Genomic DNA, 16,940 nt, shown 5'->3' with positions numbered 1-16,940 from the left:
TTATCTTGTGATTCCATTAGCCAGCCACCTAACCACTAGGCTAAAAGCTCAGCAATTGACTACTTTTCAAGTAGTCAACCTGTTAGGTGGTATATATATAAGGTGGTCCTATCTCATACTAGGAACCACAATCTTATATAAATATAAATATAATATAGTAGCTAGTTCTCTTACTATTGCTTAGTATTCTATAAAATTCTACTAATTTAACTGCAAGACTAAGATAATAGTAATTTTTAGGCGCATCTTATAGCGCCTGCGGTTGATATATAGTTCTTAGTAAAAAGTTTGAATAATCGAGCTAAGCATCCGGCCGCGTCAACCAACGCGTCAAAAAACCTCATGTTCTCAAACACCCACCATGACACCTAGAAGATTCCCTTTGAGCCCTTTAAGTGCTAATATTGAGCATAATCGACAGCAAAATCCAACCGAACGAGCTTATATACAGGGACTTTATGAAGGTGGTAAAAAACCCACTGAAATTGCAAGGCTTTTGAATCGACCCCTCCAAACCATTTATACTATACTGAACTGAGCATCTTTAAGACAGGATTTGAAGCCCAACCATATCCTGATCATCTAAAATAATATACAGATAGAGATAAACGCTTGCTGATTCAAATAATCAAAGAAAATCCCTTTATTACCTACCAAGAGATTCAAAATACACTTTATTTAGCAATTTGTCGCTTCACATTATATAATATATTTCAAGAGACTGGATATAGCAAATGGCATGTTCAAAAGCGCCCGAAATTAACACCGGAAGTAGCAAGACTACAATATAATTGGGCTTTAAAATATAAGGATTATACAGATAGTGATTGGGACAATATTATATGGTTAGATAAGTGCTCAGTTGAACTTGGATCCAGCCAGTGCCATAAATATGTGTTTCGCCTTAATCTACATAGAGAAAAGTGGAAAAGAGAATACATCCAGCCATATTAAAAGGGTAAGGCTATTCGGGTAATGGTCTGGGCAGCTATTTGGGGCAAAAATCGCAGTGATCTTATAAGTTATATATTTGGAGCGTGATTTTAAAGCCAAAAAGCAGGGCTATACAGCAAAGTCTTATATAGCCTTATTAGATGAAATACTGCCTACTATTTGGGTACCTGGTCTTATTTTTATGCACGACAATGCTCCCATTTATTCAGTCAAAAAGGTTACCAGTTAGTTACAAGATAATGCAATTCCTTATATAGAATAGCCACCATATTCGCCTGATCTGAATCCCATTGAATACATGTGGTTTCCACTTAAAGAAGGCGTCTACAACTTGAACCCGGACATTGAAAACTGCAAGGGATCGAATGATAAGAAGATGGAGGTTTTATAGAAGGCTTTAGAGCAATCATGGACATTAATCAGTCAAGATATTCAAAGTGCGTTAACAAAGAGTAGAAAAGACCGTGTTAGGGCAGTTTTAGAGGCAAAAGAGTGTTATACAAAATATTAGGCAATTTTTCTGATTTTTTTGCATATTTTTATGATATTTTACCATTTATTTTGCATATGATATATTCAAATCAATATGATCCCGTTCATGTTGCAAGATATATATATTTTTGTATGGAGGGGTGAACCATGGTTGGGTTGGCCCGCAACCAAATTATGCAAACTAAATGGCGGAATTGTAGTAGCACGTGCCATCATGTGCTACCCGCTGCGGTAAAATCCTTACCGCATCCCAATAGCTTCAGAAACCAGTGATCAACCTCTGTGTATGGTAGTAGATCGTTCAATGGAAACCCAGTTCTCTGCTCCTGCCACCTGCGGCTCTCTGGGCTGCAATTATATTGTCAAGGTCTAATTAGAATATATAAGAATATTGACTGAAGACTGTGGTATTATGCAAAAATATATCAAAAACTTTCAAAACATACAACAGCCGGGATTCGCTGGTGGTCACCCACCCAACTACTAACCGGCCGGCGTGTGGCTTAAGTACGGCTGAGCGGACGGGAAGCCCTGTTCTCCACACCCTGTGGTCGTATGTATCGGCTTTATTATTGGATGAGGCATTTCTACCGATTGTAAGAGCTAACCCATAGTGCATATCTCAAATGTCTATCCCATCCTGTAATAACCCCCGCTTGAAGCTAAGAAAGTCTAGCATCCCTTCTGGTGCTGACCAAGAAATTTATAACCGCGATCCGAAGGATATTAAAGCCTCGAGCCGGCTAGACACATGTACAAAGCATATTGAACTGGTCATTTAGCCTTAGCACTAAGAGGGTCGCGCTTAGACCTTCTTCTGGCAATTGAGTCGCCAAGTAGCCCAGCCTCTAGCATAATGCATCAATCTTCACTCCTACATCCATTCGGCTTGAATACCAAGATGTAAGGTCTGAATCTAGAGGAAGTAGCATCCAAACTGTTGAATATGTTAGATTCTTATCGATTCGTACAGATCGTCAGCCTAATAGTGTTTCCGCGTTGATAGAAAGCCTAACCTCTATGCAATAATAGTCCTCACCTTGACAGGATCAAGACACGTGATAGAAGTGACATACTAAACTCCCCAGGCTAAGATACAAGCAAGGCTGAGATGCCCCTTAATAATTTGCCTTACACGTGATCTTCCATGCGGGACCCCCGCAGCCTCACATCGGAATGTGGTATACATGTAAATCAGTATGGATATCAAGAGGGGATCGCGAATAAAATTGCTCAGGGAAGCGGACCAGAGCAATTGGCGAGCGCCAAGTGAAGACAGTGACCGGCTTGGCAAGGGATTGCTAGCCAAATTAAATACAGCAAGAGTAAATAAAACGAATGGACGTGGTTACTAACTATCTAAGCCTTCTCCTGACAGATGTAACAACAGTGGGTATGTTCTTGGAGCTAGAGCCCAACTCATACGGGAAAATCAACCACAGGCCCCTAAGTTTCGAAACAAATCGAAGAGCTGTGTAGACAGTGGGAGTAGGCTGATCATGCCCACGGCACCACGGGCTTCCTGCCCCATAGGGAATGGGGTCAAGAGGTCTCCATATTCTTAGTTGGGACTGGCAGTCCATTTGGAGACAGTGAAAGTTGCCGGGCCACCGGTGAACGGCTCAGTTCCGAACTGCAGATCTATACATTGCCCTTATTAGTGGCTTCGGTTGTACGCGGGTTAAAATTGTGGGTCCTTACTGGTTAAGTACTGGGTAGAAGCAGGGAACTTGTGCTTAGCTGTAAGGTAGTCGAAAAACGGCTTAATGTCTCCGCTGAAGGAGTTTATCGGGGTTGCCGAGACGAAGCTGTACGTCTTCTGCTCGGCGCCAGCCTGGATGCTAGTGCCGTACCACAATTCCCAAGTATGGCCTTCGATTGTGGCCGTATCGATCTTAGAACCGATGGGCTGGATAGTACCATAGCGTGCGAGCCTTGAAAGTGGCAAATTCCGGTTGAGTTAGTCTATTGAACTCTTCTTATTTCACAGGTAAGGTAGAATAGATCACTTCGGGGGTGATCGGTTGATACGTACCAAATCATCAGTTCGTAATCGCCGCTTGACGTGGCATGGTTCTTGTCCGCAGCAGTAAACAGGTCATACGCGACATCGGCGTTGACATTAGTGTTGTCCTGTTCCCATTTCACGTCGGTGCGGATACTGCGGACATCTCTCACGAGCTTCTTCTCCAGGTTGACTCCGGAGTTGGAATAGCTTTTCACCTTGCCCTCGCCGCCGTTCCAGGTCCAGGTAGTGTGCCACGCAGCACCCGAGCTGGAGATGCTGTCGACGTAGACGCACTGGGAGCCGGTTCCCTGGTCTTTTCCCCAGAGGTTGTTGTTCACTGTGTATGGGGGGCTCGAGACACTGTCGTATTGTGAGCATAGCTGCTTTTGACTATATGCTGTAGCCACAAGAGTGGCAAGTACTAAAGAGAGCTTCATGATGAAAATATAAGGAGTGGGTAAAATGGGTAAATTTGATATCTGAGTAATAATGTTGGGACTGATGGATAATAAAGGCCTGGGAGCAGCGGACAGCGCTGTTTAAAAGAGACAGAATAGGCAGGCTGGTGTCATCACCGAGGCCTTGCAAGTTTTTATAGCCCCCACGGATGTATCACATACAGGAGTAAATAACGCTCAACATTGGTAGTATGATCGACATGTTTCCCGTGTCTGATGAGTCATCGTCTCCCTTTGTAACTAATTCGCGGAAATATCGAGTATCAGTGATATCTGTCGGGATCTGCAGTTGATGCACGATTCGAACACGGTTTACAGGCCCGAGATACCGGCTGATTTTCACTTCTCTTTAACGATAGTTGGGCACATGTTACATTTCTTGGATCTAGAATCCCGGATTCAAATTCAAGTTTCTAGTATGTAAAACAATGCCCATATATCTACAAACTGAAAGCACTTTCCAAAGCCTCACTAAAGTACAGTAAATCACAACCACAATCAGGATTTGCCTATAGTAGGCTACTATAATAACCTCCTCTATGTCTAACGTGCATAGCTGAGCCCTAACAACGGCACCCCTACATCTCGGCTATGCACCAACGGCTTCTGCATAAGGATGAAATACCGGTCATCGTGTCATGCCATATCCATGTCCTGACTTCCTTCTATATTGTCCCCACATACATGTTTTATTAGGCCTTTGGTAATTTCTGGTGTTATACCGGCTATAGTCTATCATACTAGAACATGAGATACCTTCGCAAGCTACCAGGGCATTCAAGTATCATTCCCAAGATTTTCTGACATATCTACGAAGATATGAGATGTAACCACGAGTCAAAAATATGAGCGTATTATGACTTTCTATTGTACTACTTATCTTATAGATTATACCAATATATATAGAAGTATGTCCCTGATACCAATACAATACAAAGACATATCTATACCTCAAACATGGTCAAGTCCGGGATATGCTAGGACAGAAAGCCCTAATGGACAGGAAAATGCAGAGAAATTCGGAGATCGATGTAAGACCGCAGACTGGAGGATTATATCCGAAGACGAAGCCGAAATCCGAGTAACGATACAACTATCTGCTCAGGACATGGATATGGCATGACATGATGACCGGGATTTCATCCTCATGCAGAAGCTGTTGGTGCATAGCTGAGATATAGGGGTGCCGGTTGTTAGGGCTTGGCTATGTATGTTAGACATAGAGAAGGTTATTATGGTAGCCTACTATAGGCAAATCCTGATTGTGATTGTGATTTACTGTGCTTTAGTGAGGCTTTGGAGAGTGCTTTCGGTCTGTAGATATATGGGCATTGTTTTATACACTAGAAACTTGAATTTGAATCCGGGATTCTAGATCCAAGAAATGTAAAAACATTGTGACTGTCAGTAGAACAAAGAGGGCAGAGCCAATATTGTTCTGTATCAACATCTCAATTTTTAATTTTAAAGGGGCATAATTGCTTTAGCTAATATTAAATAACGACATCCCGCTTGAGCTGGAAAAATCTTCGGACGATTCCTTATTGGGACCCGTGCAGGAAGCAAGTCGAAGAGCGGAATACTGAAAGGACCAAGGATCCCAATTGACCTTCTAACCATTGGGTGATACGATATTCCTCACCGGTGGCCATTCGGGGCCGATTTGTCCATGCACGGAGGTCTGAACGATAGTACAGTAACTAATCTGTAAATAGCTCAAGTTCAAAGGGCCAAGCCTATCAAGTATATGTACTCAGTAGTTAAAAGAGTACAAATGAGTTAATTCTAGACTATTAGTATTAGAGGTATCTCGGGAGTAACAATTACAATTAATTCCGAAGGACTGAACTAATTATATAAAGAAATATTCCCATATATCTATTGGTCTTATACCATTCTATATACCTTGGTATACACTATTTACTATATACCGTAGTCCAATCCATATACCTATCTATATACCATATCACGTAGAGAGTCTTTCGGGTATTCGCTAGTACCTAGAAACTCTAGTATATAGAGATACATATATATCGGGCTTTCTATAGTTCCTACTATATCAACACCAGTGCTTAGTGGGACAAGGTGAGTATTCAGTACCGTCCTTAGTCTTCAAATACTTGAGTAGTTGTCTTTGTCCATTGATTATTACGACACTGATTCTGCCGCTCGCGTCCGCGTTCAGTAGGTGGGTGCCCTAAACAAGGGTTTGTAGTACCTTCCCTGAAGGAAAACGGATAGATATTGTTTAATCCACCTCTTTCGCCGATGAGGAACGGATATTGCTATTTATCCAAGGTTCTAGTAAATAGCCCAGGGGAAATAATAATCGATTATTGTTTTAGCCTAAATATTTGTATAGCAGGGTTTGGGCTGCATACCATCAAACCGTCAAGCTCCTTTCAGGTAGGCTTATGCAGGTTCTAGCCCCAACATGTAACGATGAAAGGCCCCACTAATCTTAGCTTGCGTTTAAGAGGAGAATAATGTGGTCAGTGGAAAGGAAGAGAGGGTCTGATATGTGGAGACGACGGCGATCACCTGTACCTTGAAGGTCGTCCAAATTATCTAGCTTAGGAGGGTTTGCCTCGGTTTCAAATATGCTCAAACTATTTTTCTACTTCCCCCACCAAATCCCCGAGGTACATCCGAGTTGAATCATTTCAGCAAGGCGCAACCCGTACCGAGATAATAGCCACCAAGCAGAAAGTGTCTCGAGACTAGTGTGTTATACAGTGAAACAGCCTAGTATTGATAATGTATCAGAACAAAATCAGTCCGTTTAGCGTCACCATCAAGACCCAAGTCTAGATTCCTAATTCCTTCGATGCATTTGCCCAATCTCTGGAGGCAGTTCCCACAACGCCATATTCCACAAGATGATACTGTAGTCTGAAGACAGGGTTGGAATGGTTAAATTGATGCGGGGTTCATGTCGGTACCTATTTCTAGAAAGGCAATAGTCCGACGGACGGTTGTTTCTGGCTAATGTGGGTTACCCTGCCTGCCCTCCCGGAACACCGCTCTGAGAGGGCAGCAAATCAAAGAAACATATCATGCGTTATTTCTTTCTAACTAGAGCATTGTGGAGTTTACTTGCGAAGAGAAGGGATAGGTTCAATTCATTTTCTCGGGTCTGAAAATTTAATCTATAAGCCGTACTTGGATTGTTTAAAAAAGATCGGCTCCTGCCCAAGTGGTTCTGCTTTTTGCTTCAAGTCTCCAATCATCCAAACCATCACTAATTAGAATCTTAACGACAATGAGGTTCTTCAAGTCTAAAGCTGGCCTGGTGTCATCCGGCATATTTTTGCTCGCATCAGCGCCAGCTGTCGTCGCCGACTGCGCACTTCCGTCGACTTATAGCTGGACATCAACTAGCGCTCTAGCGAATCCCAAGTCCGGATGGACGGCAGTCAAGGACTTCACCAATGTGGTCTTCAACAACAAACACGTCGTCTATGCATCGACCACCGACAAGAATGGGAACTACGGCGCGATGAACTTCGGCACCTTTTCAGATTGGTCTGGCATGGCATCTGCAAGTCAAAACGCAATAGGCTTTACAGCCGTTGCGCCCACTTTGCTCTACTTCCAGCCAAAGAGTATCTGGGTCCTGGCATATCAATGGGGCTCGAGCACCTTTACGTACCGAACATCAAGGGACCCTACCAATGCCAATGGATGGTCATCTGAGAAAGCCCTCTTTTCTGGCAAAATAACCGGCTCCAGTACTGGCGCCATTGATCAGACCCTTATCGGTGACGCTACTCATATGTACCTTTTCTTTGCAGGAGACAATGGCAAGATCTATCGTTCGAGCATGCCCATCAATAATTTCCCTGGAAACTTCGGAACAGCGTCAGAGGTGGTCCTGAGTGACACTCAGAACAACCTTTTCGAGGCAGTCCAAGTGTACACTGTCAAAGGCCAAAACAAGTACCTGATGATCGTCGAGGCAATTGGAACACAAGGGCGGTATTTCCGTTCATTTACCGCCAGCAGTCTCGGCGGATCGTGGACGCCGCAGGCAGCAAGCGAGAGCAAGCCCTTCGCTGGAAAAGCCAACAGTGGTGCAACCTGGACCAACGATATCAGTCACGGCGATTTGGTTCGCACCAACCCTGACCAAACAATGACCATCGATCCATGCAACCTGCAATTCCTCTACCAAGGACGAAACCCGAATGCCGGGGGTAACTATAATACCCTGCCGTGGAGGCCGGGTGTGCTCACTCTGAAGAAGTAAGGGATTTTAGTATTAGGGGAGGAGGTAGGGGGTATAAAAGGGAGCTGTGGAGACGATATTGCCCTCGTTGAGTGTCAGACAGACGGTACCGCCTGTGTCATTCGTCCGATGGGCGAGCCCTAATTTGGGGAGTGGTGCCGCCGCCACTGGCCTGCAAAAACGCCCGAGGCTATTGTAGGAAGTTCTAGGGAAAGTATGCTGTGGTCACCCGAGGTTCACCTTTCCCACCGAGATGCTGGCTTTTCTGTCATGATTTTTTTATATTGGCTTTTTTTATCAACTCTGGTGTAGCTACAATAATGTGTTGGCAGTCTTAATAAGGGAGAATGATATCGAGACACACCTTCGATACCGAGACTCCCGCCGTGAAAACGTCCGGGATCTCGAAAACAATGCATGTAGCTCCTTGCAAGCATTAGCAGGCAAATGAACGGATAAAATGAGCCTAGAATATTATTCCACATCAAGAATTTATACCCATACTCTACCCCATATGCATTTGAAGTTCCATAACACCTCACCCATCTAGAGATGAGGAGAAAGCCTGCTTGAGTGCTTATCATTGTCGTCCTAACAACTTCGGGGAGCTACCAGACATAATTGATCAAGCGACAAAGCTAATGGGGATGCGTAGGGATGGAGCGAAAGCAGATGACCCTGCTTTTGCTTCAAGACGTGCACCAAGTCGAAAATCTGGTGGATTCCTACATACAGCACACTCGGATAATTATACTGGCAGTAGTACCCACAAGTAGCGATGTTAACACGCAGGTAGAAGCTGCTTCTCCCAAATCTAGAGGTATTTGATTCGAGAAGTTGGGTTTGTACTGGACCCCACACTAGTCTGTAGATTTCTGTCATTTTCTTGATACGGAACAATATTTCTCTATTATCTGACAGTGTTAAAGCGATCTAAGTCATCGCTGAGCCAGGCGTAAAGAAAAACTATAAAGTGCTGCTCATTGAGTAAGATGGACATGTTTTCTCTCTACCAGAAGGGCCGACCGCGTTATGCGAAGTCACTTTTCTTCATGCCACAATTATTGTCGGTGCCTGTTTGACTTCTTTAAATTGAGCTATCTGACCGAAGTATTGAGCAGTACATGAAGAGCTAGTGCTGTTCTAAAATTATGAATACCCGCATAGTTTTGCCAAGAAAGGTGAATGACATGTCTTAAGGTTGAGTTGTCCCTTTAACGAACCAGCAACACTCGGAATCCAGAAATGAACATATCGCATCACAGCGAGTATGCAATAGTTCAATGCTTCGAGACTCGAGTCCCGTAGCATTATGATTTGGTGTCTCGGATGATTCTCTATCACCGACAGTATGTGTCCTTGTGACCCCTTGCAGAAAATTGATAAATATAGTATAGCGGTTGCAGAAGATCGACATGCAGGCCCCCTTTTGTTGAATAATTTCTATCAAGTGTCGGCTCTTACAACTTATTCTGCTTACCAATAATGGTATGCTTATCCAAGTTGATCTCTGGTTGAATACCAGCACAGCATCAAGCCTCTTCGTGTCGATAGACTCCTTACCCATCGATCATGGCTTTCTTGAAACCTCTTCCGATATTAAACTTCACAGGAACTTGGGTGATGGTCCGTCTTCGTTGCTTTTCTGTGAAAGCCTTATAGTGTTGGGCTGAATAGACGAGCATTATAGGAAAAAGCTCTATCAAATGGCATCGAATCCTTGATGAAACTTGTATGACTATCCCTTTACCAACTGTCGTATGGTGCAAAAGCTGAGTGGCACGAGAGCTTACATGAGAGGATTCACAGCAATGTCTAAACTGGGCCATCCGCCGAGCGTTTCGACACATCAGGATCACCTCCACAATCACCGAATACGCCAGCACCGCAGCGGATGGCTCACCGCTGGCATTACACCTTGACGTTGTACATACGGTAACCGGGGGATTTACCGGTACAACTGAGAAGAGGACACTCGACTGGAGTCCTTACGTCCACCATGATTATGTTTTCGGGCCGTGTAGCCTTCGTAGTCGGCTTATTGGAGGAATAGAAGATCGGGATGGCCATGTTCGACCTGCGCTTGACATGGAGACAACGGACGTAAATGGAAAGGTGTATGAATTTTTGAGAGGGGCAGTTTCTTCCAAGGGTGAGCGCGAGGAAGGCTTTGTGGTGGAGGAGACACCTCAAGAGTATATAGGAAGTACTCGGGGAGGATGGTTGCATACCGTCTCGCGCAGTGAAGAACGAGGATGGACCATGGAGCAGGTAAGTTAAGAGAGAGATTTTAAAGCTTTAAAATCATTGTTGACAACGGATATATCAGGTATGGGGTTTTGAGATGATCCGCGGGGATCGCTACCACACACGCCGGATCGTTGTTATTAACAAATCTGGTGATTATGCTCTAGCCCGTGTGGTCTACAAATATCACAGTGAAACTCAACAGATTTAGCAGTTTCGAGGCTATAAGTGCAAAACTCCTTTTCCTGGAAGAGACTTGTGATCTAGGGATGGCTCTGTTTAGTAACTTTGAAGGATCGATTGGTGTGAGCTTGCAGTACATTCTTTCACGCTTCTAAGGCATTATATGTATGCTTGTGGTGTTGAAAGGCGTGAGTTCGCTGTGATAGAGAGGTCATGGCTTTTCTTGAAGATTCGAAGAAATTGCCTGATCCACCTCGATACGTACGACATAAGAACCGTCTATAGAAGGGAATTTGTTCATACTCTCCCTGCAGGCCTTTTGTCAATTTTGTTCTAGAGCAACAGAAAAGATATCCTTTAATCCGGAGAGGTCCAATGGACAACACCTGCGGTTTAACTTGATGCCTGCAGTCGTCATTGGCTGGACTTTTGGACTATGCCTTGTAGACTTCCTGGTACGAATAGGATGTCAAGCAGCTCGAAGAATCGTATGATATATATCTTTAAGGTATACAGCAGTACTTGTATTTGCGATAGCTAGTGTAAAATAACCTTTTTAGTATATGATTCAGACAACTCAGCTAATGCCCCATTTCTTTATAAATACTAACGTAACATGGTATTTAGAGTTCATTTATTTTATATTATACTATAATTATTGAACCGGTAAAAATAAACTACAATTTCAACTATGATTGAACGAACTCAATTGACTTTCAAAAATTATTTTCTTAAAGGCTAGTTTATACGAGATATTACGTTGCACCCCTGGGTTTTGGAGAAAATTTGCCAACAGAGAATAACTTTAAACACACGCTGGCTGCGTTCCATAAATTACCAAGGCAGTGAGTCCACGAGGCACTTGGAGCACACACAGTAAGAGTAAATTTTTGATACCATGTTCCCATTGTTATAGCCAGCAACATTTTGAATGGACCAGTCTATAATTAAAATGATTTGACTATTTACAGCCGCAGTCGTACAGTATACAGCTTGTATCGACCCACAAAGAGTGCAAGGAAAGTGGCCAGGCCCGAGAGTACTGCTACCAGCACAAATACATCTTTCAAACCCACAAGGTAAGCAGTGCGAAAACCTGTACATGACCCTGAATCGATATCTTAGCTAGTCAAAAGACATCCTGTGAGTAACTGGCTTGAGCTCACGTTGGCAACAGACATCATATCCAAGCCCCGCTTGACTTTGTCGAGAAACCTGGTCTGCCCTGCTTGCATAAAAATTGAGGCCCCTAGGCATATAAAAAATATGGCCGCGGACGTCATTGTCGAAATGTCTGATATGTCTACATTAGCTTGGTTCATAATGATGGGTACCTGGAGAGAAGCCCCAGTCTCGAACTCAGCCAAAATCTGGTACGGAATCCGGAGTCTCGGCTGCGTTGGAAGATCCAGCGTGTATAGCAACCCGACTCCTACACTGATGATCCTTCCACCAACCAACAGAAATGGTGTTGGGTAGCCAGTAATCCGAGTCCTATGGCTCCAATTACTGCCATAATGCCAGCTGACATGACCAACGGCAGGGTTCGTATCCCCGAGTTCTCATCTGAGTTACCCTTTACTGTCTGGAAGTAGATGGGCATGTAAAACAGAAGCATGAAGAATGCGCCCACCACAAGGAAAACAAAAACGAAACTAAGAGCTACCCCTTTTTTTTTTTCCAAAAAAAGCAATCGATGGGGAATCATCGCCCGGCCATCCCAGAAGAACTCATTCGCAATGAATAGCCCCATGAGAACAGGAAACCCAACCAGACACCCAGTGACATCCTTGTTATTCCAGGACTTGCTGACGCCCCATTCAAGACCGAGACGAAAACAAAGTAATGCACCTGTCAATGTAATGTAATGATGCCTAGTACGTCAGGCTTGAAGATTATCTCTTTCCCCGACGTTTTCATGTTCGCAAGTACAGAGGGTGACCGAAAAAATCAGAGGATGACGGCAAATGTAACTTCCCCAATGAATATGTTGATCCAGAAGCATCATCTCCAAGATACGTTACTATTAAACTCCCCACCAATCACGGGACTGGCAAAGCTGGCGAGTAAGAATGCCAAACCCGCTACACCAATCAACTTGGGACGTCTCCTTGGTGGGACGCAGACCCCGATAATAGTATAGATCCCCAATCCAATACCTGATCCGCCGAATCCTGCAATGCCCCTGCCCAGATAAGTGTAAGGGAGTTGTGGGAGAGGGCACAAAGCAGGGATCCTAGCCCGAATGTGAGCAGGCTGCGGAGGTAGGTCCATTTGACATTGAAAACCCCATGGTGCTTGAGTTACAGAACTGACGAAAATGAATGCAGCCCCATACCACCCAACGTCAGCACTGGAGCTAAACTCGTCGGTGATCTGAGGAATAACGGTTGGGACAATAGTCGTGCCCAGGGAAATGAGAGATCATGGCCATGACTAGGCAAAGCACAACCATATGCGGCAGCAAGCCATCTATGTATTGCTCTGTTTGACAAGGAGATCGTTCTGTATTCGGCTTGTTTGTTTCTTTTCCCTCATGCAATGGACACTCGCCTTATCTTGCGATGTTGCTATGGTAGGTGGACTTGTTGCCCTCAGATCGCTTAGATTTGAAAACATCCCGTGCCCTTGCCTTGAACTTGCAACATTCAACAGCCGAAGGCAGGTCGCTATACGGACAAGAAGAGTAAAGGATAGAGGATGTGGTAGGCTAGTATTTAGCGTTCCTCCGAATTGGTGTTAAGAGAACGTAAACCTTCCCTACTAAGAATTAGCGAATGATAGTTATACTGTTTGAATATTCGAAGAGACCGCCTTATAATCTTCTTTACTACTATGTTCGTCAATTTTATCACGTATGTAAATTTTACTACCAGCCCAATTATCCTTGAAAAAAGTATGGGACCAAGATAAATATATCGTTAATTCTAAATTAGTCTCCCGTAGGTATAATTTAGGCACTCTATTAAAGTATACTTTTTTGATAAATTAAATATAGAATATTCAGGCACCTGCATCTTCATCTAAGGGTCCCGGAATGTGGGTGGCAAAGTGGCAAGAAACTGACACTGGACGGGTGATTGTAATCCTTATAAGATCAAGACTTAGAGTCAGGGCAGATAGAGTTAACTGTTGGGACTAGAATACTGCTGTTGTAAATGTCAAACCGCCTACTATATTAGGTCCTCTGTGTCAATCGGGCCGAACGGGAAGTTAGATTAGCAAATTGGGAGGTACTTTTGACAGATCCTGTTTTTTCACACTTTTTAAGATTATTGTGTATCATGCATGCCCTTGCGGCCCTAATCTTCATAACTAATGTAAAGTTAAGTTACATAAAAACCTTATGCATGGTTAATGTGACACAGGAACCGATCTCGGACACCAAAAAGAATCAAAGTATCTGAACCACACATCATACATTGTGGTTTTTTATGTACTCGCATTCTTGTTTTCTGCCTGACTTCCTGAACTGTCCAGGGTCCCCCCAGCCTCAACCCGCATTTAAATTGAGAATCCAGCGGAGAAGCGGGAAAGAAGTTGTCGGCTTCTAGCTCAGGCGTGGGGGTAGAAGTCGGGTAGAACTCCGGAATAGGAAAATGAACAATAACAAAAAATAAAACTCGGAGTCGGTAGGCCTAAGGCAGGTACAGAGTAGTCTAGACTCTGCCCATTTTAAACAGGTGATCAGCTGTTGGGAATGCCGAGATAGATCAGAAATCGGGCGAACAGCGGTGAGGACAACTCAACCTTTTTCGACGGTATTTGTTTTATTCGAGAAATATATACCCCTGAATTTCTCAGGCGTAGAATTTTGTTTTTATTTCTAATTTCGGATTGGTGATGGGGAATCGGGGCACCGTGAGCCGTAGATGAGACCCCATATTGTGTTTTGATACGCACATTAAGCTTTTTCCAGAGTCACTCGAACCATGGATTAGTCATAAGCCCAATTGTGGTTCGCCACCTGAGGCAACAAGGCCCTACCCACCCCGCGTAAATTTCTTAATGTGTATGGAAGATATCTGGGTTTCTGATGCCCGGAAGCGGACATTAAGCGAAAGGCACTGTCAAGGAAAAGGTCCCATTGCCACCAACCCCCCACAAGGACCCAGATAATAATATATTAATAACAGTCCTTGTTAACCCCACTGCGTGATGTAATCCTCTTCCCTGCTCTTTGTCCAGTGACCAGCGGTCAAAACTGGCGGTGACCCTGACACTTCAGCCTGTTGAAAAAAACCCTTCACCTCTTCCCAACTTGCCCTAGCCATTCATTCAGTTCCTCTCATCACAACACAATGCCTCCGCTCAAGCTCAATAACAAAAACCTGTCCCAGATTTCGGCGGCAGGAGAGGCCCAGGTCAAGATTCCAACCTACCAGCGCGGTGGCGCCGTCAAGGAGGGAATCGTCCACGTCGGCGTGGGCGGCTTCCACAGAGCTCACCTGGCTGTCTATGTCGACCAGTTGATGCAGAAGAATGGTGTTACTGACTACGCGATCTGCGGTGTCGGTTTGCAACCCTTTGACGCCGCCATGCGCGACGCCCTGGGATCACAGGACCACCTCTACACAGTCATTGAGCGTTCGGCCAAGGGCAGCTTTGCTCACGTGGTTGGCAGCATCAACTCCTATCTCTTTGCGCCCGATAATCGCGAGGCCGTCATTGCCAAGATGGCCCACCCTGATACGCACATTGTGTCGCTCACCATCACCGAGAGCGGCTACTACTACAACGAGAACACCCACGAGCTGCAAAGCGAGCACCCCGACATCCAGTTCGACCTCGACCCAGCCAACGAGAAGGCCCCTCGTACCACTTTCGGCTTCCTCTACGCCGCCCTGGCACGCCGCCACCAGCAAGGCCTCAAGCCCTTCACCGTCATGTCGTGCGACAACATGCAGAAGAACGGCTCCATCACCCGCCACATGCTCGAGTCGTTCGCGCGTCTACGCAACCCCGAGATCGCCAAGTGGATCGCCGAGCAAGGCGCCTTCCCCAACGCCATGGTCGACCGTATCACACCCCAGACCTCCGCCGCCGACAAAACGGTTCTCGCAGAGAACTTCGGCATCGAGGACTCATGGCCCGTCGTCACAGAACCCTTCATGCAATGGGTGATCGAGGACCAGTTCTCCGACGGCCGCCCACCATTTGAGAAGGTCGGCGTCCAGGTCGTCAAGGACGTCCACGCCGTCGAGCAGTTCGAGAAACACAAGCTCCGTCTGCTTAACGGCAGCCACTCGGCCCTGGGTTACCCAGGCCAGTTAGCGGGTTTCAAGTACGTCCACGAGGTCATGGAGAACCCCGTGTTCAGCAAGTTCGTGTGGCAGATGATGCAGGACGAGGTGAAGCCGCTCTTGCCCGAAATCCCGGGCGTCAACATCGACGAGTACTGCAACACGCTCATGGAGCGCTTCTCCAACCCGACCATCATGGACCAGCTGCCCCGTATCTGTCTCAACGCTTCGGGCAAGATCCCCCAGTTCATCATGCCCTCCATCGCCGAGGCAATCTGGGTTACTGGCCCGTTCCGCCGCCTGTGCTTCGTCGCTGCCGCCTGGTTCCGTTACGTTAGCGGCGTCGACGACAGTGGCGAGTCGTTCGTGGTTGACGACCCCATGCGCGAGGAACTCCAGGCTAAGGCTCGCGCGGGAGGCACCAACCCGGCCGAGCTGCTCAGCATCAAGAGTCTGTTCGGTGACGACTTGCGCGGCGACAAGAGGTTCATTCAGACGATCACCACGGCTATGGAAGAAATTGCTCAGGATGGTATTCTGAAGACCCTTCCCAAGTATGTTGATTAATTGCCACGGCTAGGAGCGGTTGGCTTGGTATAAAAGGTATTTCTAGGTCTTTTAGCGATGTGTACGTTTTATTTCATTATTTGTTATTTTTTCATTTTGTTTTTATCTTTATTTTGGCATGCGTCATGTTGGAGTGATTTTTTAGGAAAAGCACGACATAGAGATAGATGATAGACAAAATTACTTAATTCTATTTGTTTGTACGCCCTAACATTCAGGCCGCCAGGTGGGCCTCGGTGAACCTCGGTATGCATTCGGTGTATTGTCCTGACAATGGAATTCATGAGAGCTGGAATTTTCCATGGAAATGCAAACCAGTCAAACACATGATACAAATATTTCCACCAAATCCGTTACAAACAAACAAACACGCTGACCGTTTGCGGCCTGATATGTACAGTAGATTTCCATTCCATTTTAATAGCACGAGTAATACTGAATTCAAGGTTTTTACTGATAATGCTCTATATATAGATTAATTATACATTAGATATGAAATGTAAAGATTTAAAATTATAAAGAGTTTTCATGATTTCGACTAAAACATTACTGGGTACTGG

The 16,940-nt window shown here is 45.0% G+C and overlaps 5 protein-coding genes across 5 annotated transcripts; 3 read left to right on the top strand and 2 right to left on the bottom strand.

Moving 5' to 3' along the window:
- Positions 1-3,007: 3,007 nt before the first annotated feature.
- BDW43DRAFT_302106 (glycoside hydrolase family 12 protein) lies at positions 3,008-3,891 on the bottom strand (the record flags this gene model as incomplete). The annotated part of the gene is made up of 3 exons (XM_032045185.1): positions 3,008-3,087; positions 3,148-3,380; positions 3,482-3,891. 3 exons carry the CDS (start codon positions 3,889-3,891, stop codon positions 3,008-3,010), a joined length of 723 nt encoding a protein of 240 aa, XP_031897613.1.
- Positions 3,892-7,075: 3,184 nt separating this feature from the next.
- Positions 7,076-8,386, top strand: BDW43DRAFT_321022 (glycosyl hydrolase family 62-domain-containing protein). The gene has a single exon (XM_032049233.1). It carries the CDS (start codon positions 7,175-7,177, stop codon positions 8,159-8,161), a length of 987 nt encoding a protein of 328 aa, XP_031897612.1. The 5' UTR covers positions 7,076-7,174; the 3' UTR covers positions 8,162-8,386.
- A 1,326-nt stretch (positions 8,387-9,712) lies between these two features.
- BDW43DRAFT_313585 (uncharacterized protein) lies at positions 9,713-10,598 on the top strand (the record flags this gene model as incomplete). The annotated part of the gene is made up of 4 exons (XM_032047641.1): positions 9,713-9,766; positions 9,831-9,872; positions 9,950-10,411; positions 10,470-10,598. The coding sequence occupies 4 exons, from the start codon at positions 9,713-9,715 to the stop codon at positions 10,596-10,598; spliced, it is 687 nt and encodes a 228-aa protein (XP_031897611.1).
- Positions 10,599-11,535: 937 nt separating this feature from the next.
- On the bottom strand, positions 11,536-13,189 carry BDW43DRAFT_302103 (major facilitator superfamily domain-containing protein; the record flags this gene model as incomplete). Its single annotated transcript, XM_032045184.1, has 5 exons — positions 11,536-11,678; positions 11,709-12,064; positions 12,100-12,421; positions 12,595-12,946; positions 13,064-13,189. 5 exons carry the CDS (start codon positions 13,187-13,189, stop codon positions 11,536-11,538), a joined length of 1,299 nt encoding a protein of 432 aa, XP_031897610.1.
- Positions 13,190-14,415: 1,226 nt separating this feature from the next.
- On the top strand, positions 14,416-16,504 carry BDW43DRAFT_148324 (mannitol dehydrogenase family protein). Its single transcript, XM_032038408.1, has one exon. The coding sequence runs from the start codon at positions 14,872-14,874 to the stop codon at positions 16,378-16,380; it is 1,509 nt and encodes a 502-aa protein (XP_031897609.1). The 5' UTR covers positions 14,416-14,871; the 3' UTR covers positions 16,381-16,504.
- The last annotated feature ends 436 nt before the right edge of the window (positions 16,505-16,940 follow it).

The sequence above is a fragment of the Aspergillus alliaceus genome (assembly GCF_009176365.1).
Source record: "Aspergillus alliaceus strain CBS 536.65 unplaced genomic scaffold BDW43scaffold_39, whole genome shotgun sequence".
Taxonomy (NCBI): Eukaryota; Fungi; Ascomycota; class Eurotiomycetes; order Eurotiales; family Aspergillaceae; genus Aspergillus; species Aspergillus alliaceus.
The sequence above is the reverse complement of the archived record's forward strand: the minus strand, read 5'-3'. Positions and strand labels throughout refer to the sequence as shown.

Excerpts from the sequence above, each read along its gene's own strand:
- BDW43DRAFT_321022 (XM_032049233.1), top strand. The coding sequence starts at position 7,175 with ATGAGGTTCTTCAAGTCTAAAGCTGGCCTGGTGTCATCCGGCATATTT.
- BDW43DRAFT_148324 (XM_032038408.1), top strand. The coding sequence starts at position 14,872 with ATGCCTCCGCTCAAGCTCAATAACAAAAACCTGTCCCAGATTTCGGCG.